At 41.2% G+C, this 25,241-nt stretch overlaps 1 protein-coding gene across 1 annotated transcript; it reads right to left on the bottom strand.

Moving 5' to 3' along the window:
- Positions 1-1,051: 1,051 nt before the first annotated feature.
- Positions 1,052-16,109, bottom strand: inka2 (inka box actin regulator 2). The gene is made up of 2 exons (XM_084929442.1): positions 15,414-16,109; positions 1,052-4,263 (listed from the first exon to the last, which is right to left on the bottom strand). The coding sequence occupies exons 1-2, from the start codon at positions 15,483-15,485 to the stop codon at positions 3,019-3,021; spliced, it is 1,317 nt and encodes a 438-aa protein (XP_084785568.1). The 5' UTR covers positions 15,486-16,109; the 3' UTR covers positions 1,052-3,018.
- Positions 16,110-25,241: the final 9,132 nt, after the last annotated feature.

Genomic DNA, 25,241 nt, shown 5'->3' with positions numbered 1-25,241 from the left:
ATTTGGATCCCCCCTGTGTCCATGCTGTTATTGTGGTGTTTGTTCTGGTACCGTGTTCCCGTCCTTTGTGTTCTGTGTTCTCCTCATCCCCTCGTGTATTCATCCTTGTTCTCTGCCTCTCTCTCTGTACTCATCTCTGTGTACTGTGTTGTGTTCAAGGTCCACATCTTGGTGTCAGTATTTTCAGGTTCGTGTCCTCCCCGCTCTGTCACGAGTAATTGTCCTCAGCTGCGTTCCCCGTGTGTTCCCACTTCCCTCATTACCTTCTGTGTATTTATGTCAAAGTATCCCTTTGTTCCGTGTTGCGTCGTCCCTCTAGGTTGTGTGCATTTACTGTGTCTTCCCAGCGCCTCAGCTTTATTTGCTCCCAGTATAGTTTTTGTATGACTTCTTATGTTCCTGTTAATAAAGACCTGCCTTTGAGTTCATCCCCGTGTGTCTAGAGCCGTGCATTTGGGTCCTCTCTTGCCGCCGCCGCATGACAAGAGTTGTAATTTTACTTTAAATCTGATTGTGTGAGTTTTAGTTTATTTTGCCTCCCCGTGTTTCCTTATTGTTAACTTTCTGTCTTTGTGGAAAGGGTTTCCTGTTTTTATTTTGGTAGTCATTTTTCTCTCGTGTCCTCTATTTTAGTTTTTATTGTGTGCCATTACCCTAATTAATTTCAGCTGTATCTAGTTTCCAAGTTGTCTCCGCTTCCATTGTTGCCTATTGTGTCTTTCCAGATCGAGCTGGTTAGTGTTCTTGTGCAGAATGTCTGTAAACTTGATCATGTTTACCTTTCATTAGTTTGATTTCTGCTGTTTGCTTTATGTTTTGGACAAATTAATGCCTCTTGAATCTTCCATTTGTTTCCTCTTCCTGCGACACACCCTTTCATTAATTTCCTTGAATATATTATAACTACTGTGTCATAATGTATTAGTTAGCATTACAAGAAAAGATTTACATGGACTGTAATTATATTGCCCAAACATGTCTAGTTTCCGTGTCAGTTCTACAGTAGAGAAAGATGTTGCACAAACGAACACACTGATGCACAAAAGCAGCATTTCATTCTGAAAACAGATTTAATTTACAAAGAGTCAGTGACAGTTTTACAGTGCACATGACACAAGATCACCACTGAAGGTTCGCAGAACCTCGATGAAAAATATCAACAACAGTGCTGAGAATTACACTCAGAAGACAGCTTTAATAGGAAGAAATAAATGTTACAGTTACATATATGTACTACGTGTCATGACATCTCAGACTGCACTTTCTGGCAGAAGAAACTGTCTGTGTGTGTTGAACCCTCAGACTGTGCAGTATATGTATTGACCTGATTACTGAAACAGAGACAGCACCATATGGATCAACCGGCCAAGACACTCAAAACCACCTCTGAGGCCTAATCCCTGCTGGCTAAGATTATTGGTCTGGTATCACATCAAAAACTGAGTGAAAATAATGTTTTTTTCCTTTAATATTAAGTTAAGAATATCAGATTGTCCTTGCATATCAGTGGTCCCTTAATAATAATAACAATAAAAAAACACGAATCAAGAGTGGGCAGTGTCGTCTGTGACCTGAGGGAGTTTGTGAAGGAAGCTGTAGTTTGATTTGAACTGTTATGATTCTGCTTGAAATGAAAAATACTTAAACTGTTTATTATGGTACAATAGAATAAATAATGTAGATTAAATATGACCTCACTGGTTTGTAGTTTAAGTACAAGAGCTGTAGCAATGTTTACACAATCAGCTGTTATGGTGACATTTATCTGCGCAGAATAATGAAAATCATGCGATGGGATATTACAGTAAATGAGTCTTATTGCTGCTGTTTGATGACAAATATGTACAATGTTCTGTACATTTAGCCTGTTCAGTTTGTTGTACCTTTCACAGATTATGGGTCCTATATCTGTTACAGCCCTGTAATGCATTCACCTGCATATATACAGTATATAACACAGTCAGTTAATTCACAAAGCTCTGGGATTAAAGAAGCCTATTTTGCATCTTTAAGCTTGTGGCGAACATACTTTACATAATGTCTGAGTACCAGATGGCTGTCAGTTAGTCAGTACTTGGGGTTGGCTGTGCCATCTTTACCCCCTCCTCTCTCTGCATAGCAGCCCACGAGGACTTTGGTTGACTCAACATTTGCCATGTCTACATAGCAGAGAACTAAAGAGAGTGCTTCCAACATGACAGCAACCACAGCATTTCTGATTACGAGGGACAGATCTCAAAGTTTAATGTACAAAGTTTGAACTAGTCATGCACCGTATTGCTGTTATGCTTTTAAAGCAAGACAAAAAAATATATACTGGAAACCCATTCTGAATGTGGCAGTGCTTTCTCCTGTGTGGCATTCGCTCCCTGAGCAAAGGTGAACAAGAAGAGTTCATGTAGTCATGAGTTTCCAGGTTGTTACAGCCGTTTTGGAAATAAAAGGGAAGCTGAGGACTCTATAGTGGCAGTGCGTTCAGTAACAGCTGTTTGTAGCATCATTTATAAAAACAGTAACCATGCAATTCAACAGTTGGTGTTGCTATTTATAGATGCAAAGAAGTGCAAAGAAGTGTGTCCTGTAGAGCAGAAGTGGAAAAAGTCTGCATTAAAAAGATTTAAATTGATAGTGACATTCTGAGAATGGTGTACCGTCTTTTAGGAGAACATGAAAATCCAGTCATACATGCACACGTGTGAAGGAGTTTGAATAATACAAAAGTTGCAGCATAAACCCTAAAAAAGTCTCATTCTTTCTCAGATGTATCGCAGCATACACTCACACGGACACATCAAGCGAGGTCTGGGTTTTTGGATTGTCAGACGAAATGTTGCCCTGATAATCTCTCAGTCGCAGGAGAAACACGATGTGGGTGTGAATTTAGCGGTTCATTTTTGGAAGATAACTGTGTCCAAGCCTCTCGTTCATTCACGCTCCTTTATCACAGCCAAAATCCTACAGCACCTGTCACACGCTCAATCTGGCGTCACTGTCAGTCTGTTGGCCAGAGACTCTCTGTCAGACCCACACAGCTGTGTTGTAGTCAAACAAGGGCTGCATTTTCTCCAGACCAGTCTCTGGCTGCCTTCTGTCTAAATAAATCCCTGCAAATGGCTGCTGGTAAAACTGGTGCAAGTGTTGGTGGTGGTTCCTCTCTGTCTCTGGAAGATGCATACATGTGCTGCTTTTGCCCTGCTGTCCATTCGCCCAGAACGGCAGGTAAAAGCTGCCTTTTGAACTTTTGGGAAGCAATTTTTTCGGCCTTTTATAGAGGTCACCCTCTGGAAGCTCAGGAGCCACCCAGCCTGGCCTCTCCTTGAGCAGCTTGTCCCGGTCAGGCCGGACACTTCGCAGGAACTTCTTGAAGATGTTTGTGGTGAATGAGAACTTTTTGCAGATCTCCTGTGAGCGGCTGAGGCGTAGAGGGTGAGCTGGGGTGTCTGGTCTTTCTGTCCCACCATCCATTCTCTCCTCTCTCCTCTTTGCCCTTTCTTCTTCTTCTCCTTCCTCCTTGTCCACCTCAGGCAGGTCTAGCCAGTTGCCCACAAGGTCTGCAAATACATTGTCCCCCAGAACTAATGGTTGACGGTTACGACAGCGGCTCATGAGCGAAGAAGTCCAGTCACTGGCGTCATCTGTGCTGTCTTGGGAGTAGTCGCTATCTAAGGAAGGACCCTCTCTTGAGAGACTGTACAGGATTCCAGGCAGGTCCACTATCTGTGCACGACGGGGACGGGGATGGCTAGGGTAGGTCTCTGGTGGAGGATTTCCCACAACTGGTCCACAGAAGTCCACTTGAGGGGCAGTATATCCTGACCACCTTCTCGGTATAGACTCCAGGTCAGTTTCGCTTCTTGCATTTCTTGAGCTCCGTGCACTTCTTTGACTTATTTCACTCTCGCTCTCTAGGCTGGATGACGAGGAGGATGAGGTTTCCAGACTGCTTCTGTTTTCTGATAGACTAGTCGAGTTTCTGCTTTCCAAAGACTGCCTTGAACTCGGCATGTGATTCGGGCTGGGCTCCTCAGACATGGTTTGTCTGAAACAGCAGCTCTGATCCTCTCCTGAAGCTGATGCTGCTGCAGCTGGTGGTTCAGCAGCAGCAGTTGAAGCCGTGTGGGGCATTCCCCGGTTAATAGGCCGCCCTGAAATGTCAAGATTTTCTAGTGCCGTCTGGACCTGAAGGAGCTTGAGTTCCTGAAGGGCTCCCATCATTGAATTCATCTGAGCATGGAGGCCATCTCCAGCTTCTTTCATGGATAACTGCAGAAAGACAGACAGAAAAATAAAGATAAAGGACTGATAGCGGTATTCACATTTACATTTGTGTTTCACACACACAGACAAAAAAATCTCCTTGCACAAGAGCAACTGACAATAGTCATTCATTCCAGCAAATATTAACAGTTATTATCCCTGGTAAAAAATTTGCCAAATTCAACATGGATCTATCTGCTGCGATGACCCCTTATGAATAATGGAGCAGGGTAAAGAAGCTTATTAAAAAGATAAGTTATTGTACTAAGCCTGTTTTTTATCTCTTCACTTGTGGGTTTTAGGGTATGTTTAATTATGTGGTCATGTGACCTAGTTTTGGATGACAGGCTGGGGTCCCATATGGCCAGCGTATGAGAGAGAATCCAACTAGTGACAGCTGTAGAACACACTTGCTTTCATTTAAAAAAAACATCTATAATTTCCTTTTTACTTCCTTTCATTTGATTTATCATATCGGCTTTCTCCTCTGAGCCCATTGTATTCGTGTGTTCTACTCTCTGTGCAGCAGTAATCATCCTCTCTGCTTTTAACCTCCTCCGCCTCTCTTCCTGTTCTCATCTGTTTGAAAGCCTGCGTCACGTGACCTGGACTAACTGTCTTCTCCTGAAGGCAGCCACACAACCCAGAGCCAGCACCCTAACCCGTGTCTTAACTTGCAGCCTTGAATCACTGCATGCCCTCTGAATAACTGTCTTAGATATTATAGGTTTCTCTGCTATGATTTCATAACATGCTACTGATTGATGAATGAAAAATAAAGCATCTGTGAAAAGACATGAGGAAGCATGCAAGGAATTTTGAAAAATTAGTTCACGGGAAATTTTGGTGAAAATCTTGCAGAGCACACCTTCAGATGAACATGACTACACTTCCATAGAGGATGCTCTTAGCCAACCAACAAAAACAAATACCTTTAAACTAAACTTTAAATCTTCAAATAAAATAAATTGCTACTATGAGAATAAACAGGCAGCTGTAATAAAAACCTACACCTTACCTTAAAATAAAATTTAAAAAAAGCAGCAGGTTTTGATCCTCCTGGCTGCACCTCAGTCAGCCCGTCACTGTCTCTCACCTTTCAAAGGGATCAGTCTGACTGCCTCTATATGTATCCCTCTCCAATGGAGGGACACCACTGGGTGTGACAGCCAATCACCACTGCCCATCTAGACTATAATCCCCAAATACAGTGTGTGTGTGTGTGAGGGGGGGTGGATGGGGGGACTCACTCAGGCGGAAAAGGAATAACAATGAAAAGAGCGAGAGGGGTGGTGAGAGTCAGCCATATGAGCAGAGATGGAAAGGGTGGGGGCAAACGGGGAGGAATCCTTTGCCATATGTTTAGATGTCGAAGAGAAAACTGTTGATGGATTCAATTATGAATGACACCATTAGAACATAAGAAGGGGATGCAGAGGGCAGGAGGTTGGATGTACGTGCAACAAAATTAGGCTGCGATACTTAGATCTCCAGGGAACAGTGATTATGCTGATCCTGGGTGGGAAAAGTTGCTGCATAGTGCAGTTGGCATTACAGCATCGTAATCAAAGCTTCTTATTACCGTGTGAGAAGGGATATGAGGGTTTTTTTAATGTGGGAAAATTGACAAATGTGACAAATTCTTAGACAACATTTTGATTTAAAAAGTAAAACACGAGGCATAAAAATGTGTGAAATGTATGGAAAAGTCAGAATTGCTAGCTCAAAATATGCTAAAGTTTTGCCTTTTTTTTAAGGCATATAGTGTTGCTCACTTTGTTAGTCCACTACTTCATCCCAGAATGTGACATCAATTCCTGGCCATTCCTCTGGCACCATGTTTACATTTAGAGAAATGTCTCAGCAACTATTGGATTGATTGTCATTAAATCTGGCACATCATTTACTTCACAGGATGAAGTTAATTACTTGCAGAGCTACCAACATGTCAAATTTTTAATATGCCCTGGTTTTATAACCAAACATGCCACGCTGTTCACATCAGCCTCAGCTTTATAGAGTATGTTCACTGTTAATTAAAAGCTTCAGAAAACGTTTTGAATGCGATTAACATTTAAACCTACTGAACATCAGCATGTTGTCACGGAGCGCCTGTCCGCATGCCCCATTTAGCTTAGACACCACTGTGTCCAAGTGCAGCATCTTGGAGTTCCAGTGACCATGCAGACCCTTAAAGGAAGTTCATGGTTTCTGCATGTCTGTAAATGTCTGCAACACAGGAATTTTGCTGTCTGCTCAAGCAGAAACGGAGCAAGTTCACCAAAAGTGCATGTGCTAGACATTTTTCATGCACAGAATAAATGCACGGCAGCATGGTGGCATGGGGGTCAGCACTGTTGCCTAACAGTAAGAGGGAGCTGGGTTCGAATCTACCATCTGGCTGGGCCCTTCGTGTCTCCACGAGTTCTCTCCGAGCCCTCCAGTAATTTTAAATTAGACCAATGTGTGAATGTGAGTCTGAGTTAAGCCTGCGACAGATTGGCGACCTGTCCAGGGTGTACCCCACCTCTATAATCAGAAGAAAATGAATGGATGGATTATAAATATGACAACATCTGCTCTGCTTTCATTTAGCACTTGCACAACTTCAATAATGAATTTACAAAATTTAACCATATCAAAACATTTTTAGAGAAATTTCATATGTCACACAGATGCAGTGATTTAATTATTGCAAACTATTCTGCATATTGTGTTCTTAAATTATTAATGAATATATAAAATAGACCAACTTTCCTTTTCTTTCTTTGCTAATATAGAAAAGAAAGAAAATAATATTTCTATATATATAATATATAGAAATATTAGCTCACAGTGTCATAAAGTTTAAAGAGCAAAAGAAAAATCTCTTCATTGAAAACACTGGTTTATTACATGTTTGTCATTCATCCAATTTGGACTGTCTACATACACTTGAAGCACAGTGACCTGGCTTTGACACCAATACACTATCCTTTACCATCAGCAGTAAATCTCTGCATTAAAACACTTGGCTTATCACGACATATGGCTGAGTAGATGCACGCGGGCGTGAATAACCTCTAAGATCAGATAATAAGCCTATCAATGCACATGCAGGGATGACAGGCCTCTGAGCTTCCCGCTGGCTCGCTAAATTAGGAAGTGAAGGTACATGTAATTAGCACAATCAGGTTGTCTCTTGTCTTTGTGCCTTTCACATATGGCTGACTTCATTAGCTGTAATTGTCTGCGTCCTGGGAAAGGCCGGGAAAGGGTGCATAATTATGGTTTACTTTCTGACACAAGAAAAATCAACAAGACTTGAGGCAAAAGGGGAGTTATGTATTTATCATTGCATTTTTGGAGCCTTCAGTAAAGTTTATCCCAGGATCAGGATTACTTTAATGTATTAAATTTGCTTTTGTAATATCATCTTCTAGGTATGCAGACTCAAAGAGCTGCACCTGTTTACACACGCTAACCTCAAACACGGCAGTTTAACATTCACGTGCAACTTTTCCATTATCCCTAAAATGCAGACACTCCCCACAGTTATTTAAAAACATAGTGTTGTTTACTGGCATTTCTATTCTAAGGCAATATTAATAATTCATACTATGCTCTGGGGAACAAACAGGGGAACAGCAGTAAGCCAAACCCTATTATTCTACCTTTAACATGCCAACTAACTCCAGGCACTCCGCTGCCATTTCAAAGCTGAACTTTGTGGCCCAAATATGTCAGCCTTTTCATCCCTCATCCGATATCTTACTCAGAATGCCAAAACTGACTTAAAAATGTTGTCCTGCGGCGGTTTCTTGTTTAGACACAGATGTTACGGAAATCCTAAGATGTCTCACTTTTACAATGTGTGAATCAGCCCAGGGCCTGGCAGACCTGAGAGGACCTACATGTGCACCTTAAGGGTTTAAGGACAAAAACGGAGATGAGAAATAATGTCTGTCTAATCTAATTTAACAAGAGAACTGGGATGAAATTGGTGCTGCAGGGAATTGTTGTACTGCCCAGAAACACTTTAATCATTAATGCAGTCTTGTGAAGTTTGGTTAAATCTTCTTTTTTCCCTTTATTTAATCGAGAGAGTATGCACTTCTTTGAGAATTTGAAAAATCTGAAAAAAATAAGACAAACATTTAATCCCCCCCCAAAACCCCCTAAACCCTCTACTTTCTCTTCTGGCTGCAGTGATGTTAGCCAAGGAGACATAATTGCCAATCAAGGGCTGAATGCTTCAGAGTTTAAGAACAAAGGCTGGCAGCCTTCAATTAATACTGAATAGAGGCTTATTAAAAAGTGGCGGGCTATTTAATTAAGAGCTTTAAAAAGAAGTTTATAGGTGATTCTTTATTTCAGAGCCACATGTCAGATCTTTCTAACTGTGAAGTCGCTTCTAGAAAACCATTCAATATACATGCAAGTGGATTAAATACCACAAAGTATAAATAAATCAGTGCTCCTGCTCTGCTGTCTGTCAAGATCAAGTTCTGCCTTGATCATGGTTTCGGTATTACCTCATGTCAGTTATGGAGGGAAAAATAAATGCGCTGTGCAAACACACTGAGCTCACACATCCACGCAAGTCCAGACTTGCCTCAGTAGAACGAAGTCAGTGTACTTTTTTAGAGCATGGATGCTGTGTTCAGATTATTAGGAGGAAAATAAACCCAAACAAGTAATCAAACAAACTAGTGCTCTATTCTGCCTACAAAATGCAGGCTATTCACTGTTGTTGTTTGTTAGTAGCTGAAGGGGGGAGGCCAAGGTTATCAGACCCAAAAGGTCTTCCTGTTTGGAAGGCGCTGACCAGCAGCAGCATCTATAGTGTGTACTCCCCTTCCTCCACCTCCACCCCTAATTAAATATGAATGGTGATCTGTGTGGGTCAAGGACAGGAATGGGTTCTCTGTCTGGGGGATACACACAAGGTCTCTGTGGCTGAACTGCTGTGGATGGCCCCGAGGTCACGATAAAGAGGGCAATAAATCTGCACAGCATTTAGTGAAAGAAATAAATTACTATGCACATGGCAATGAATGCCTCTTTGACAAAAAAAAGGTTATATGGTGACTCTGTTTGGCCCGTATGTCCTCCGGGTCGCATTCAGGAGACGAAGAAGTGTGAATGATAAACATAAAAGCCTTCTTGTACTTTAATTTTAGAAGATGTTCTCATTTTTAGGAAAATGTTTTGCTTCTCCTCCCTACTCAGATAATAGAGCTGTCTCTTTATGGTTTAACGAAACTATCTGCAACACTTAGGGGTAAATGAAAATGGGGAACTAGGTGAACCACAACTTTTAAAATGAACCAGTCGAGAGCAAATATAACTGTTTGTAGGTCCTGCTGGCCAACAAAGACTCCCTGATGACCTTTTCAGAAAAAGGGAGGTGGTTTAATAGCTTGTTTCCTGCTTGAGCTCATTTATGCTGCCGTGGGAGATGTAGGATGATTAGGATCCATATCATCATCTTTGGCAGATGATATCTGGAAACGGTCTGGGACCCAATCTGTTGTTGTCCTGGCGGGAACTCCTCACTGGAAGCAATAATCGTCACGTAGAAGCTCGATAGCACAGGAGTTGACGTCAGCACCTCGTGTGGGGGCAGTGAAAGTGCTCATCCAATTCTCAGCCCCCCTCTAAGATCAAAAGGAGCGCTAAATCACACAAGCCTTTCCTAAAGAAAATAAATGTGTTTTTTTTCTGTGTGCATCATCTAGTACATTTTTCAACTGAAAGTGAATGGCTGTGCAAAGCCTTTAATGCAGTGTTTTTTAAGCCATTTAAAATGTGCAGCTTATTTACAGTTTTTCAATTTGGAATTTGAAACATTTTGGATATTTATACTTGTACTGTATTGGATTGCTAAGTCATAAATGCCTTTTTGATTTAAAGGAATTCATCTTCAGTATTTTTTATATTGTATTTTCATTTTTAAAATACTGGAAATGCTTATAATGACCGACTTCTGTAATATGAAAGTGGATCTAGAGAATTCTCCAAAAGTTGATTCTGTTCATCTGGACGTAGCGTATCCAAGTCACTTGGATGAGTGACGAAACATTTCTCCCACAAAACGCTACGTCCAGATGAACAGAATCAACTTTTGGAGATTTACTTACCTGGATTATTGAGCATGCATCAAGAAGATCTAGAGAAGTATCTCTTAAATCTTGTTTTTAGCTTTTGGCCACTTTTGACCCAAAACCCTTGGATAAACTTACTCTACTGAATGACTGTCAGTGTTACTGGCTAGACAGTAAACACGGAAAGGCTAATTGCTGCTGAGGGGAAGGTCAAATCCCTCAGGAGATGGTAAAGATCAAAACAGGGCTGAAAGATGAGCGAATGTATTGGAGTTACTTTTATCTGGAGGTCAGAGAAAAACAAAATCTTAAATTCTAATATTGAGGTGTCGGCTGTTGTTAAAATGAACAGCTGTTTGATAATAGATGTTTCAATTTGTGGTTTGTTCTGAACCCTCAGTGCTGTATATATGTTATTTTTAAAATAACATATATACAGTTTTAGGCCCTCTTCTCTTTATAATATACATCCTCCCTCTAGGTACCATTTTCCGCAAATTTGATCTTCAGTTTCACTGTTTTGCTGATGACACCCAGTTATATCTCTCTTGCAAACCTGATTCCTCCCTCCGATAGACATTCTTCCCTTACAGAATGTCTATCCGAGTTAAAATCCTGGTTTACCTCTAATTTTCTAAAGCTCAATGAGGATAAAACTGAGATCCTCCTTATTGGCACCAAATCCAACCTTTTGAAGGCAAACCATTTCTCACTCACCATCGATAACTCCACAGTTTTCCCTTCTCCTCAGGTTAAGAGCCTTGGTGTCATCCTAGACAGTTCACTTTCCTATAAATCTCACATCAATAATCTCACCCGTTCTGCCTACTTCCATCTACGTAACATTAACAGATTGCTTCCTTCTCTTTCCACCCAGTCTACGTCTATTCTTGTCCATAGTCTTGTTACCTCCCGTATTGACTACTGAAATTCTCTTTTGCATGGTCTCCCCCAAAAATCCCTCCGTAAGCTTCAGCTGGTTCAGAACTCTGCTGCTCGCATTATCACCAGAACCCCCTCCTACCAGCACATCACCCCTGTTCTTCAGGAACTTCACTGGCTCCCTGTGAAATTCCGGATAATTTTCAAACTTCTTCTGCTCACCTTCAAGGCCATTCATAACCTCGCTCCTCCTTACCTTTCTGACCTGTTAACCACCACCTGTTCTGCCCGTTCACTTCGCTCTTCTTCTTCTATCCAGCTTACTGTACCTTCCTTCTGCCTCACCACCATGGGAAGCAGAGCTTTCAGCTGCTCTGCTCCCAGGCTGTGGAACTCTCTGCCCCCAGAAATAAGAAACATTGGTTCTCTCCCCCAGTTTAAATCCCAACTCAAAACTCAAATCTGCATATTCATTGTGAATCCACTGTTTGTTAATTTTATCTTGTGCTTTTATTTTATTGTTCTTATTCTGCCATTGTTTTACTAAGTGTTTTATCCTATTGTAAAGTGTCCTTGGGTGACTTGAAAGGCGCTCATAAATAAAATTTATTATTATTATTTTTAAAAAGAACAAATTTATAAATATAACTTCAACAGTGTCAGACAAGATGTAATGCAAAGGTCAGAGCATAGAGAATACTGATCTATACCTCACACATTGTTTCCAGTGAACGTATAAGGTAAGGAGGTCAGGACTTGATCTTACACTAACAGGATTGCACGTGTGGTCACAACAGCAGCATTAACTTAACTTGTTCACTCTGCATCCAAGAAAAAAAAGGCCAAAATAAATCTGATATCTTGGGCAGTGATTTCATTTTCCATTCTGTGAACCATGAAAAAGCCAGTTACGTGTGCAGAGTCATAATGATAAACAGGCTTTGTTAAAGGTTTGTAGCTCAGTCTCAAACACAATGATCACCCACGCAAACCCCACAGCTGCCACCAAGAGTTGGTCCAATTTTAGCCGAGGGGAAGGAAGGGCAGTTTGGAGAACGGGAGCCACAGGGGGAGACACAAAACAAACGGGCTTAAAGTTAAGCCACAACCCTGCTTTGTGTACAGCTTTCAGCTCCAACGCCCAAAAGGTAACAAAGAACTTTCCAGAAGACACATCAGGCTTGGCACTCGGGTGCATTTCTCTCAGATTTCATGACTTCATGGTTGCTGGCTTTGGTGTTGAATTCCAAGGTGACAGTCATGTTTGAAATTCGCCTCAGGTGTGAAAGAGAAAAAGGGGGCACGCTGCATGTGAAGTCGACTTCAGCGGCGATGATATGAAACGCTCTGATTTATGTTTTAGTGTCTGATGCTGCTAACCAGGTGTGAACCCTACATTTAGACAATGTGAGTCAAAGACGTGTCACCGTTTGCATTTTCAACATCAAGTAGGCAGGAAGAGCTTATGTTTTCTTTGTCATGTCTGTCTGTTTGCTGCACCAATCATGAGTCATGCATAGGCTTGAAATGATTTCATTGTTGTCATTACTGTCTATCCTCAGGATTTCAGAGGACTCTTGTATTTCTTTTAAAGAATAAAGTTAAACGACTGTTTTCAGTTTGAGTCACACAGGAAGACAGATGGTGCTATATACCTGACTGTCAGGTTTGATATTTAATGGATTTGTTGTGATGGACATGGTCAGCAGTTGAAGAAATTAGACCCCGAGCTTTTCAAGTTTGAGGGTCAAATTTTCAAGTGTGACCTGTCTGTACCTCCCACAAGGACCCAGACCCTCAACTGCTGACACAGTGCCCACACTTTCATATCACACTCCTGTTGTAGAGCTGACAGGACATCAGGGTTTGGGTTTCAGTGTGTCTAACGTGAAACACTGAAATCATGCTGGCATTCACGTGACTTTCGTATAGCCTTTGAATGCCACACTCAGGCTTCTTTGTTGCTACAGACACAAACAAACTCAACTATGTAGATTTTCTTGTTTCATTGTAACTTTTTAGTCAGGAGTATTAGAATATATCAGGTAAAGGTTTAAAGGACTATACTATTATTTTTGCTCCTTCCATTCAGTAACGTTCACTGCATGCCATTTTTCAAGACATGCACAATCAGCTCAAGCTCTTACATGCATTTTTCTACCAGCTTTTGCCTATTTTCATTCATATCTATAAGATATGACATACAGCTAGCAGACATTTAAAACTTAGCCTGGTTCCAGCCCTCATACAACTGACATTTGTGCTCCTTACCAACTTTTTTCTTCCAATTCCAGATGGAAAGTAAGAAAAAAAAATGTAAAATGGACACAAAAGGCTGATACTGCTAAACACAACCCAACACAGAGAAAGAGAAATGGCATATTTCTTTGACTTATGTGATAAAAGTAAACTCTGCAAAAAATATTACTACTGGCCTCTGCTCTGACTGGACGTAATGTTGGCAAGATGGAAAAGTTACTCCCTGCTGAATGGTTGGGATAAAATCTAAACTTCTCCCAACAGAAAATAGATACCATAAACACAGAGGCTATAATTAAGTGAAAGTGATATCTGGCTTGATTGGAAAGCTACATTTCTGTGCTGTTTTTGAGTAAATAGTGTTATAATTGAGTTAAATCAGTCTGCACTGCATTGCGTTGCAAACAAATGACAAATGTGAATACGAACTTGTTGTTGATTGTGATGGATTGTGTAGCTTGAGTTCTGTTGCTTTTATGCTGCACGGAAATGAATGAAAACACAGCAGGAAAAAACAAAACATCATGCAAAATGGTTTTTGGAATGATTTAAGGTCATGCTGTTTGTAGTAAGTGTTCCAAAACATGCGTAACTGGTATGGTCCAAAATTGCTGACTTCAAAGCCACAAATTCGCAAGAGATGTCCAGGAGACGCTTGACTCGGCATCACAGCTGTAAGTCGGCTGTTAGATGTTTGTGATCTCTGTGTTGCTGATAGAGCCGGTTTTACCGCTCTCCACTGAACACTGGATGAAAATCAGTCACAGTGGAAAGGAAAGTGACAACCTTGGCATAGACACCCCTTATTTCTGAACAACAGATTGCATCCCACATGGTCTTGAGAGCAGGGGGAGACTGCCTCAGCTTTTTAACTGGCATCTGCTCCCCGTTCTCCTGTTTGATCCTCGGCATGGCATGACACTTTTTCTATTATGTTACCAAACTGCGATGTGGCAGCCCTAACACAACATGTCCTTCTGGCATCAACGTCAACTCCCCTTAAATCTCAAGTGCCACTTCACAGACGTGTGGCTAATTTGGAGCAGCAAATCATGAAGTCACAGAGCAGATTAAGCTGCAAAACATGCAGCCACGCAAGGCCTTTCTGCAGGCCAGTGGCTGGACAAAAAGGGGGGAAAAAATCAGTCGCTGCTTTGAAGATGATTCCAAATGAAATCTGTGCCAGTTAAGGCTCCTCAGAAAATGGGTCTACAGTGTGTCACTGCCAGATGATTTTGGGCACGAGGGTGAAGCTTACAGATTTTGTTTTTACATTTCAAAGAAGAGGAAAGAAATGGCAGACTAAATGTACTCACATCAAACATGGTAGATGAGAGGAGACATGAAAATATTAAATAACGGAGTCTAACAAATTCATTTAGAGCATGGAAACGTGATGAAACTCAATGTGACTGCCAATTTCACTCACTCCCCTGTGAGAGCTGGAGCTCCGAACAGTCTGTTGCAACACATGATTAAATTTACTACAAGGCACCAAGAATAGTGTGAACCTTAAATCGCTTTCTTTCAAGAATCCATAACCCAGCGCAGAGTATTTATGACAAGAAAAAACCGTCTTGAGCTCATTAAGCTTAAAACATCTGTCCCAGATGCGTGGACAGAGAGGAGGGAAGTGTACACATGCCTCTGGTGTGCTCAGAGCTTTAAGCCCACACAGATTAATGCGATTTAAAAAGACACACATGCACCCTCAGCTGAAAACTAGACTCCAGAATATTAGACTTGGAAATGTAGAAATGTTTCAGGACACATAGCGCGCAATAAAGCGACATTTCTAAATTTAAAATGTGAAAATTGTTAAATATTTAATTTAAAACGCGTATAAGCGGTAAAAATGCTCAAAATACACACGAATAAAGTAAAACAGCGGTCCAGGGTAACAACACAAGAAGATACAACGGAACCTACCAGCTCTTGCTTCAGTCGCCTCAGACACGCATCCATGTTTTTGCTTTCTTGTTTGGCGAGCCGCTGTTCCATTTTTCTTTCTTTCTTGCTTTTTTCTTGAAAGACAGGAATTCAGCTGAACCGCTTCGCCAGTCCCTGCTCAAACATGACTATAGACGCTTTAAGAAGAGCAGAAAACAATTGGCAATTGAAGAGGCGCAGATCCTGCCGAGGAATGCGCGCGCGGCTCAAAATGACGCGAATCTCGTGGTTTAAATCCTGATGACGAAAATCTGTTTACTCCAAAAAAATTAATAAATAATACAAAAATGATAATGTGGCTGCACCAACAGACTGGGTCCGGGTTTCTTTCTTTCAGTGGCCCCTGCTTGGCTGCTGTCAGTGTCGTGTGTGTTGCTCAGCCTGTTTTTTTCCCCCTGCTGCTATTTTCTCATTCAAGAGGAGCGCTTACGTTGGCCATCCAATTTCCTCCAATGAGCGAGCCTCTCAGGGCGGACTGAATCTCATTCAAGCCAGGATAAAACGCGGATCCATCATTTACTATGTGCGAGCAGAACTGTCCACAGCAGCTCAAAAGAGAGACCGACCATCTGGAAATATCCAAATAAAGGCTGAAAGATAAGATAGTTGGGTTTGCTGAAAGAGCGCATTTTCCATAAAACAGACAAATATATTCAGCAGTCCCTGTTGCATTACAATGGACTGAAAGAGGATGTGTTTAAGAGAAACCATACGCGTCCATAGGAACAGTTTCCTGGCCACCTTCGCTGCGCAGAGAGGAAACACCTGAGCTGTGGGGTTTTGTTGCAAGACACGGGTATGATTAGAATAAGGGAAGGAAGTATTGCACATACAAAGAAGCAAATGTGGAAGTTGCTGTAAACATTCCCTGCCTCGCAGAATAGACTGGATTCATCTGAAAGTTTGCACATGCAGCTCGTGTTCAATTTGCAATCTAGAGATGCCAAGAAAACTTGATGAGGTCTCCTTTACTTCAAAATGATTTACTTTATATGACAACTACTATACCAAAGAAAGCAAAAGGAAGAAACTTTAGGTAAATTACATTAACAATAAAAAATAAGATTATTTATAATGAGGAAGAATTACATTCCTCGTAAAATCCCAAGAGGATGCTAAATGGTGCATGGTGTCACCAGCTGTCATTAATTTTATTTTAATTCAGTATTTCCCCCTGTGTGATTTAGAGAAATACTTTCAAACAACTTCCCCCAATGAATAAATAAATAACAATTAGAGAGATACTCCGTGATTTTGAGTTTGCGTGGTTATAATGAGCCAGAATTGAAAGAAAATCACCAGTCACCCGTTTTGTTTTCTGCCAGGGATGAGCTTTGCCTGACATTCAGGAAACTTTGTGCCCTCTGACCTGCTTTCGGTCATGTTGAAGGTTCAGTTCAGTGTATCTTGCATGATATTGGTGATGCTTCCCAGATGGATGCAGAGAGAAAGGGGAGGAAGCAGCTCTATCTCAGATTCCAAAAGCAATGAAACTCAGAAAATAAATAAATCATCTGAGTCTGACTCAACATCTGAGAGAAGAGCTTTTAACTGACTTGTATGTTTTATTCTCATATTCTTTATAAACATTCAGTGTCTGGAAATGATAACAGAGTCTTCTTCTGTGTTTTACAGCAGATTTATTACTCTGTGTCTGTTCAGTGTCATTTTGACAGCAGATTTAGACCTTCATTGATTTTTCAATTAATAATAACAATAAAGAGCAACCTATTCCAGATACAGGATGTGATCCTCACCGTTCTCACTCTAATCTGGAAGGAGTGTTGAGAAACAGTGTTGAATCCAGTTTCTGTGAGATTACTAAAAGCCTCTTTGTGATTTCACAAACATCTAGCCTGTCTCCTTCTGACCGACATAACGCAAAATATTGTCTAGACAGTCCTGATGACTAACTTTCAAAACACTCTCTTGGTCTAAAAGTGAACACACGATTGTCCTAACAACACTTTCTAATTCAGTTCAATTAAATTTTATTTTACTATGCCAAATCACAACAACAGTCTCCTCAAGGTGCTATATATTGTAAGGTAGACCCTACAATAACACATACAGAGAAAAACCCAACAATCATATGACCCCCTATGAGCAAGTGCTTTGGTGACAGTGGGGAGGAAAAACTCCCTTTTAACAGGAAGAAACCTCCGACAGAACTGGGGTCAGGGAGGGGCGGGGCCATCTGCCATGGGAGAGAGAAGGAAGACAGGATAAAAGACGCTGTGGAAGAGAGACAGAGATTAATAACAAGTAATGATTTAATGCAGAGAGGTCTATTAACACATAGTGAGTGAGAATGGTGACTGAATAAGAAATACTCAATGCATCATGGGAATCCCCCAGCAGCCTACACCTATTGCAGCATAACTAAGGGAAGATTCAGGATCACCTGAGCCAGCCCTAACTATATGCTTTAGCAAAAAGGAAAGTTTTAAGCCAAATCTTAAAAGTAGAGATAGTTTCTGTCTCCCGAATTCGACCTGAAAACTGAAGGCTCTGCCTCCCATTCTACTTTTAAATACTCTATGAACAACAAGTAAGCCTGCAGAACAAGAGCGAAGTGCTCTAATGGGGTGATATGTTACTAAGGTCACTAAGATAAGATGGGGCCTGATTATTTGAGACCTTGTATTTGAGGAACAGGATTTTGAATTCAAGTCTGGGTTTAACAGGAGAAGCCAATATAGGAGAAATATATACTTTCTAGTCCCAGTCAGGACTCTTGCTCCAGCATTTTGGATTAACTGAAGGCTCTTCAGGATCCTGATAATAACGAATTACAGTAGACCAGCCTAGAAGTAATAAATGCATGAACTAGTTTTTCAGCATCACTCTGGGACAGGATGTTTCAAATTTTAGAGATAAATTTTTAACAATCTTGTATGTCAACAAAAAACTGCAGGGACAGCACTGTTGCATCACAGCCCCAGGAAAGGAAGACCAAGAGTCACCTCTGCTGCTGAGGATAAATTAATCTGAGTCACCAGCCTCAGAAATGACAGGTAAACAGCACTTCAAATTAGAGCCCAGATAAATGCCACACAGAGTTCCAGTAACAGGCACATGTCTACATCAACTGTTCAGAGGAGACTGTGCGAATCCTTTACGGTCAGACAGCTGCTAAGAAACCACTACTAAGGAAAAGCAACAAGCAAAAGAGATTTGTTTGGGCAAAGAAACACAAGGAATGGACATTAGACCAGTGGAAATCTGTGCTTTGGTCTGATGAGTCCAAATTTGAGATCTTTGGTTCCACTTGGCGTGTCTTTGTGCGACACAGAAAAAGTGAATGGATGGTCTCTGCATACATGGTTCCCACTGTGAAGCACGGAGGAGAAGGTGGTGTGGGCTTGCTTTGCTGGTGACACTGTTGGGGATTTATTTAAAATTGAAGGCACACTGAACCAGCATGGTTACCACAGCACTCTGCAGCGACATGGCCATCCAGTTTGCGTTTAGTTGGAGCATCATTTATTTTTCAACAGGACAATGACCCCAAGCACACCTCCAGGCTGCGTAAGGGCTATTTGTCCAAGGAGGAGAGTGATGGAGCGCTGCACCTGATGGCCTGGCCTCCACAGTCACCTGACCTAAACCCAATCGAGATGGTTTGAGATGGACTACAGAGTGAAGGCAAAAGGGCCAACAAGTGCTCAGCATCTCTGGGAACTCCTTCAAGACTGTTGGAAAACCATTTCAGGTGACGACCTCATGAAGCTCATCGAGAGAATGCCAAGAGTGTGCAAAGCAGTAATCAAAGCCAAGCGTGGCTAGTTTGAAGAATCTACAATATAAAACATGTTTTGAGTTATTTCACACTTTTTGGTTTTACTTCATAATTCCAAATGTATTTATTCATATTTTTCATGCCTTCAGTGAGAATCTACAATGTAAATAGTCATGAAAATAAACCGTCCAAAGACATGCAGTTTGTGAGGATAGGTTAATTGGTTAATCCAAAATTGCCCATAGGTGTGAATGTGAGCGAGAGTGGTTGTCTGTCCCTGTGTGTTGGCCCTGCAACAGACTGGCGACCTGTCTAGGGTGTACCCTGCCTCTTGCCCTATGACAGCTGGGATAGGCTCCAGCACCCACCGCGACCCTGAAAAGCATAAGTGAATGGATGGATGATCTGAGAGCACTCATCATTAAGAGTTTTTTTTTTTTTTTTGCAGTACCAGATTAAAAGGGACTTTTTCTCCTGCATGCCAGCTTTAGTCAAATGTTTCAGTCACATGGTAAAAAATGACTCCATCAAACTTTCTTTGTGCCTGCAAACTAATTTTTTTTTAAAGGAAACTCATATGAGAATGAGTGTACTGTCCTCCTCAGGACTGATATGATGACACATGTGTCTATTTAACATTTAGCAGGCTGGTTCGTGATCAAGCAGATTCATAGCAAATGTGATCCAGACCTGCAGCTGTTTCTTGTTCACGAGCCTACTTCCTCCCAGCTGTCAGCATGAGCATACACTAGATAAGGCAGCGTCTCCTCAGATCACTCAGCACGGCAACACAGGCTGCACAGCGGCAACTGCCTAACTGCACATCAGCACAGAAAGTTTTATGATCCTCACTGTGACTCACTTACTGTGATGACTTTTTTGGTTTTTGCGTTCAGGCCAAAAAGGAATTTAATCACTGAGAAAAGAAAAAGCATAACAGTATGTGGATTGTGACTATTGTCATTAAAAAATCAGAACAATAAGCCAATTACAGAGCTGCTCTGCTGAAAATAAGACCCTAAACCATGAAGCTAAAACATACTGCACATCCATTCATCCATCCAGTCCAATGCAATCATGTGCATCTCTTCATTTTAAGTGGCCAGAGACTTGTTTAGCAATGAAAGCAGTGAAAGATGACTTTTGATATCTCTAGTTGCTTTGCCAGCATCTTACCACCTCGAACAGAGCACTTATGTGGAAAGCTACGCAAAGGCTACTGCACATGTTACTACAAGTTGCGCCTTTGGATTGCCTTTAACCAAATGTACAACATTTGAACAAGTTTGGCTAACAAGCTCTCTACATGTGCATGCCAGTGTGCAAAATCCTGTAGGACTCAGACGTTAATCACACTAATCATCTTTTCTTTCAAATAGCTTCTGATAGTTTTTAAGAACCCCTACGCTGGTTGAAATCCCACTATTATCAAAACATAAGATGTAAAATTACTTGCTGAAGTCAATCAGTGTAAACTGAGGGTTAACTGTGCCATCAGAACCAGTCATCTCGCTTCAAAGCTCAAATAAATTATACACCTGGTCTTTTAATGGCGGTATTGTGTGTGTGAGTGCGGTTCTCTCCGTGTGTTAAGTTACTTCATTTTACTGAACTGCACAAAATGCATGCTTTCATGTTTTGCATTATAAACAGCAGGCACAGGGATGATGTAATATCTGCCAGTTACTGTGAAAACCGGTAGAAATTTAAAGCTGTTGTTCTAAAACATGTAATAAAACCACATCGGCGCTCTGAGCTGACAGGTTATTTCTTTGGACCGCGGCACACAAAGGAGCTGATGAATGGTGTGTTTGTGAGAAGATTATGTAACTTGCACAACTTCATAATAACAGTAACAACAGTACTTGCATAATTTTGTTAGTATGTGGTAATTGTGATGTTTTTCTTATCGATGTAGAAGACAGTTTTTTTTTTATTCAAATTTCACTGGTTCAAAAGCCTCACAGAATAACAAGTTGATTTTATCTGTAGAAAGATTTCATTTTTCATGTTCCCAATTACTACTTTAGTTTATTATCAAAGTTTGCAGAAATATGGGAACTGTTAAATGTGAATTATGTTTTATGAACACATCAGTGTCTTAATTAGCAAAATAAGCATGGAAGATTTATCTAGTTTAATAAAAAGGACATCAAAATGATTACATTTTATACTACATATGATCTAAATGGGTCTAAATTAAGGGCTAATATGTACTGTGATAACCAACCATTTGGTAGTGTTGCATGGTCTACCAAATATTTTAGTGCACTGCCATCTAAAGGCTCGAATGGATAATTACAGGGCTTGCGGTAATCATGGTTAAAATTAATTAATCATGATCTGCAAACGATTTGGTCCAAATAGTTCCACAGCTCCGTTCTCAGTTCTCCAATCCAAGCATTAAAAGGTCACTTTTCCAAAACAGCTTTATGTCAGTGCGATTTGATATGAAACATCAATTTTTATTTTTATGTCTTAATATTTTCAAACGTTTCTATAAACTGTGCCAAAGACATCATCAGTCACTGGATTAAAATAAAATAATAACATGAGAATAAATTAAGTTCTCACAGGAGCAGGGTGGTGATCAGCATTTAACAGCAGTATAACACACTGCTTAGATATTCAAAATAATTCTGCTGACTATCTCTTTTTAGTCTTCCTCCTTCCTCTTTCCTCTTTCCTCTTTATTCTTTTGTCTCAGTCTCTGTGGAGTTACCAAAGAGTGAATGTACCAGTAAAACAGATTTTATAACCCAATTAAAGGCTGATATGCATCACTTTATAACAATATTCTGATATGAATATGAGGTACTGCTGGCCATTGAAGTGCAACATCCCTCTGACTCACTGGAGCTGTACTGTACTGTTAAAGTAATACAATTAAAGTAATAAAATACATTAGTTCCTTGGCAAATAGCAGTATGGCACCAGACTACTGAATAAGAAAGCTAAAGTTAGCTCATGGTCTCTATCTAGCATACATTAGCTAACTTTTTGGACACTATTTAAAGATCAGATGTACATCAGAAGACGTTTTTCACATCACAGCAATTACCCTGCATTTTAAGAACAATTTGCACTTCAGCTTGCAAATGTTTAAGATAAAATGTGTTTAAAATTAGCCTGTGAAATTACATCTTCATCCTCTTTCAGCAGCAAGACAGGTCCTATTTAACAATTTATGTTTTAATTTATGTTTACATCATGACAGTGAGAAAACTAGGCATTTAAACCTGATTTCCTTGTAACCTTTACCTTCTGCAAAAGTTGAGAATATATATAAAATTAGAGCCATCAGTCAGAAAATAATATCAAAATACACTATTATTGCTACCATACCTTAGTTATTTTTATGGGTGGTATGTCTCCTCCTTGAATCGCTACCTTATCGTGGTGGAGGGGTTTGTGTGTCCCAGGGATCCCAGGCTTTTGCCCCCTGGTAGGGTCTCCCATGGCAAATTGGTCCTGGGTGAGGGACCAGACAAAGAGCGATTCAGAAGACCCTTATGAAAAGAACATCGAGGGAACAGTTTACCCTGCCCGGGATAGGGTTACCGGGGCCCCGCCCTGGAGCCAGGCCCGGGGAGGGTGCCCGAGGGCGAGCGTCTGGTGGCCGGGCCTTAGTTCATGGGGCCCGGCCGGGCACAGCGGAGAGGAGACATGGGCCCATCCTCCCGCAGGCCCACCACCCGCAGGAGGCGCCATAGGGGTCGGGTGCATTGTGTGCCGGGTGGCGGCCAGGAGCGGAGGCCCTGGCGGACTGACCCCCGGCTGCCAAGACTGGCAATAAGGACAGTATCTCGGGGTCTTGTTCGCGAGTGATGGGAGAAGGGAGCCGGAGATCGACAGACGGATTGGGGCTGCAGCTGCAGTAATGCAGACGCTGCACCGGTCCGTCGTGGTGAAGAGGGAGCTGAGTGTAAAAGCGAAGCTCTCAGTTTACCGGTCGATCTACGTCCCTACCCTCACCTATGGCCACGAGCTGTGGGTAGTGACCGAAAGAACGAGATCGCGGATACAAGCGGCAGAAATGAGCTTCCTCCGAAGGGTGGCTGGCCTCTCCCTTAGAGATAGGGTGAGAAGTTCGGCCATCTGGGAGGGGCTCAGAGTAGAGCCGCTGCTGCTCCACATCGAAAGGAGCCAGCTGAGGTGGTTCGGGCATCTGACAAGGATGCCCCCTGGGCGCCTCCAGGGTGAGGTGTTCCAGGCATGTCCCACCGGGAGGAGGCCCCGGGGCAGACCCAGGACACGCTGGAGAGATTATATCTCTCGGCTGGCCTGGGAACGCCTTGGTGTTCCCCCGGATAAGCTGGAGGAGGTGGCTGGGGAGAGGGAGGTCTGGGCCTCTTTGCTTAGGCTGCTGCCCCCGTGACCCGGCCTTGGATAAAGCGGATGAAGATGGATGGATGGATGGATGTTGAAATTTAGGGGTACCAGAAAACAGGGTCTAAACTCACAACAGCCTGTACCTAGTGCAAAATTTTACCAATCTAGTAATGCATAAAACTGAAGTGGCATTTACTTTAATATTTTCAAAGCAGGTTTGTAAAGATGTGTTTGTTGGGTATGTTTGCGTTTACTTCAAGCAGTGTTAGTCATTGAGTTTGAGTCATGCAGTTCTTCTGTGTGCTGACGTCAGTCACACAACCACTAATGGCAAATATTAAGCTTCAAATGGTTGTCAAGACCACACATGTGGCTGAGAGTAAGCTGACATCAAAACACTCGTGCACACATGAAAGAGGTGTTTTAGAAAAATAACATGACTCAAACAGCATTTTAACGTAATATGATATGTAATTTATGCAGCGTTTAAATTCTGTTTTTCAAAGCATTCCTATCATGTCTGCTGCTTTAAGTGATGTGTTTACTTAACTGGGCTAGTTTTATCATTGAATAATACATCATCTGATTGCTACAAATTAAATTCTGTTTCATAATGAAGCACCTTCCCTGCTAAAATCACCACATGCTGAGTAACTGGCTGTTTTATAACAAATAAATCCTAAGAAGTGCATTAAAATAAACGAACTTGTCCTCAATTACTAAAAGATTTGTTAACATGAAAAGTTTTCTGTATCTGCTAAAACTCTGCAAGATTAAAAGAACATTAAAATGTTGTTGTATTAAAATAAATGTGGTCGCATGATCTTAGATACAGCCTACAACCTTACCCATTGAATAAATTGCATTAGTTTTGGTGATAAAATATTTAATGTGTGTTTGGTAATATGTTTAGTAAACACAGTGGCATCGATTCCACAAAGGCTGATTCATACCTTCATCTCGTGAGGCATTTACTAATGTGCAGACAGATTCATGTTTGTGGTTATGTAAAATATTGAAGGGTGTAACATTTTGGCAATGCTAATCCTGCTTTTGAGAATATGAAGCGTACATGAACAAACATTCAGTGGTTTTTAAAGCTCTATTTTATAGTCACAAGAAGAAATGTGGTGTTTATTCACAACAAAATAAATGTAACTGACACAATAAAAGATTCTGCAGAATATTGGGTTGAATAGACTTAATGGATAAAAGTATCCGGGCACATGACGCTCTGTTTTCAGTCCTATAGCCATGCAGCTATGCAGTCTGCTTTCACGAACATTTATGACCGAACAGGCCGTTCTCACTACATTTGAGTAATACCACACTAGATATTACATGATCAGCTGTGGTATTATTGCAAAGTGGAACCAGAGCAAGTCAGCCATGAAGTAGCAGACCACATAAAGTTACCGACTTTATGCGGGGTCACTGTGCCAGTGCCGAAGTGAATATTGTGCAAAAGTCTGTGTATGTATGATGCATACATGGGCTCCGCTTGAAGTCTGTGAAATACTATGTCAGTAATTCCACTTTTATAAAGCTCGACTTGAGTTGGAGATTTAAGTGTAAAATATAAGAGATGATGTGATTTATTCCTAAATTTAAACAAGATTGGGCTCATCTTGAAATTCCAATCTGTGTAAAATGAAACAATGAAACCAAAATAAAAATGCAGATTTCTATGCAATGCAAAGATACTGGTGACGGGAGCGAGAAGAAAGACAGCG

Source organism: Perissodus microlepis, chromosome 5 (genome assembly GCF_051167445.1).
Source record: "Perissodus microlepis isolate ML-2025 ecotype Zambia chromosome 5, ASM5116744v1, whole genome shotgun sequence".
In the NCBI taxonomy this organism is placed as follows: domain Eukaryota; kingdom Metazoa; phylum Chordata; class Actinopteri; order Cichliformes; family Cichlidae; genus Perissodus; species Perissodus microlepis.
Note: the sequence above shows the minus strand (reverse complement) of the source record. Positions and strands in the feature narration are given on the sequence as shown.

What these genes read in the sequence shown, in the direction of transcription:
- inka2 (XM_084929442.1), bottom strand. Translation starts at nt 15,485, where the DNA reads ATGGAACAGCGGCTCGCCAAACAAGAAAGCAAAAACATGGATGCGTGT. An exon ending in GGCGACTGAAGCAAGAGCTG is followed by an intron (nt 4,264 to 15,413) that starts GTAGGTTCCGTT and finishes GTCTTTCTGCAG; the next exon opens with TTATCCATGAAAGAAGCTGG.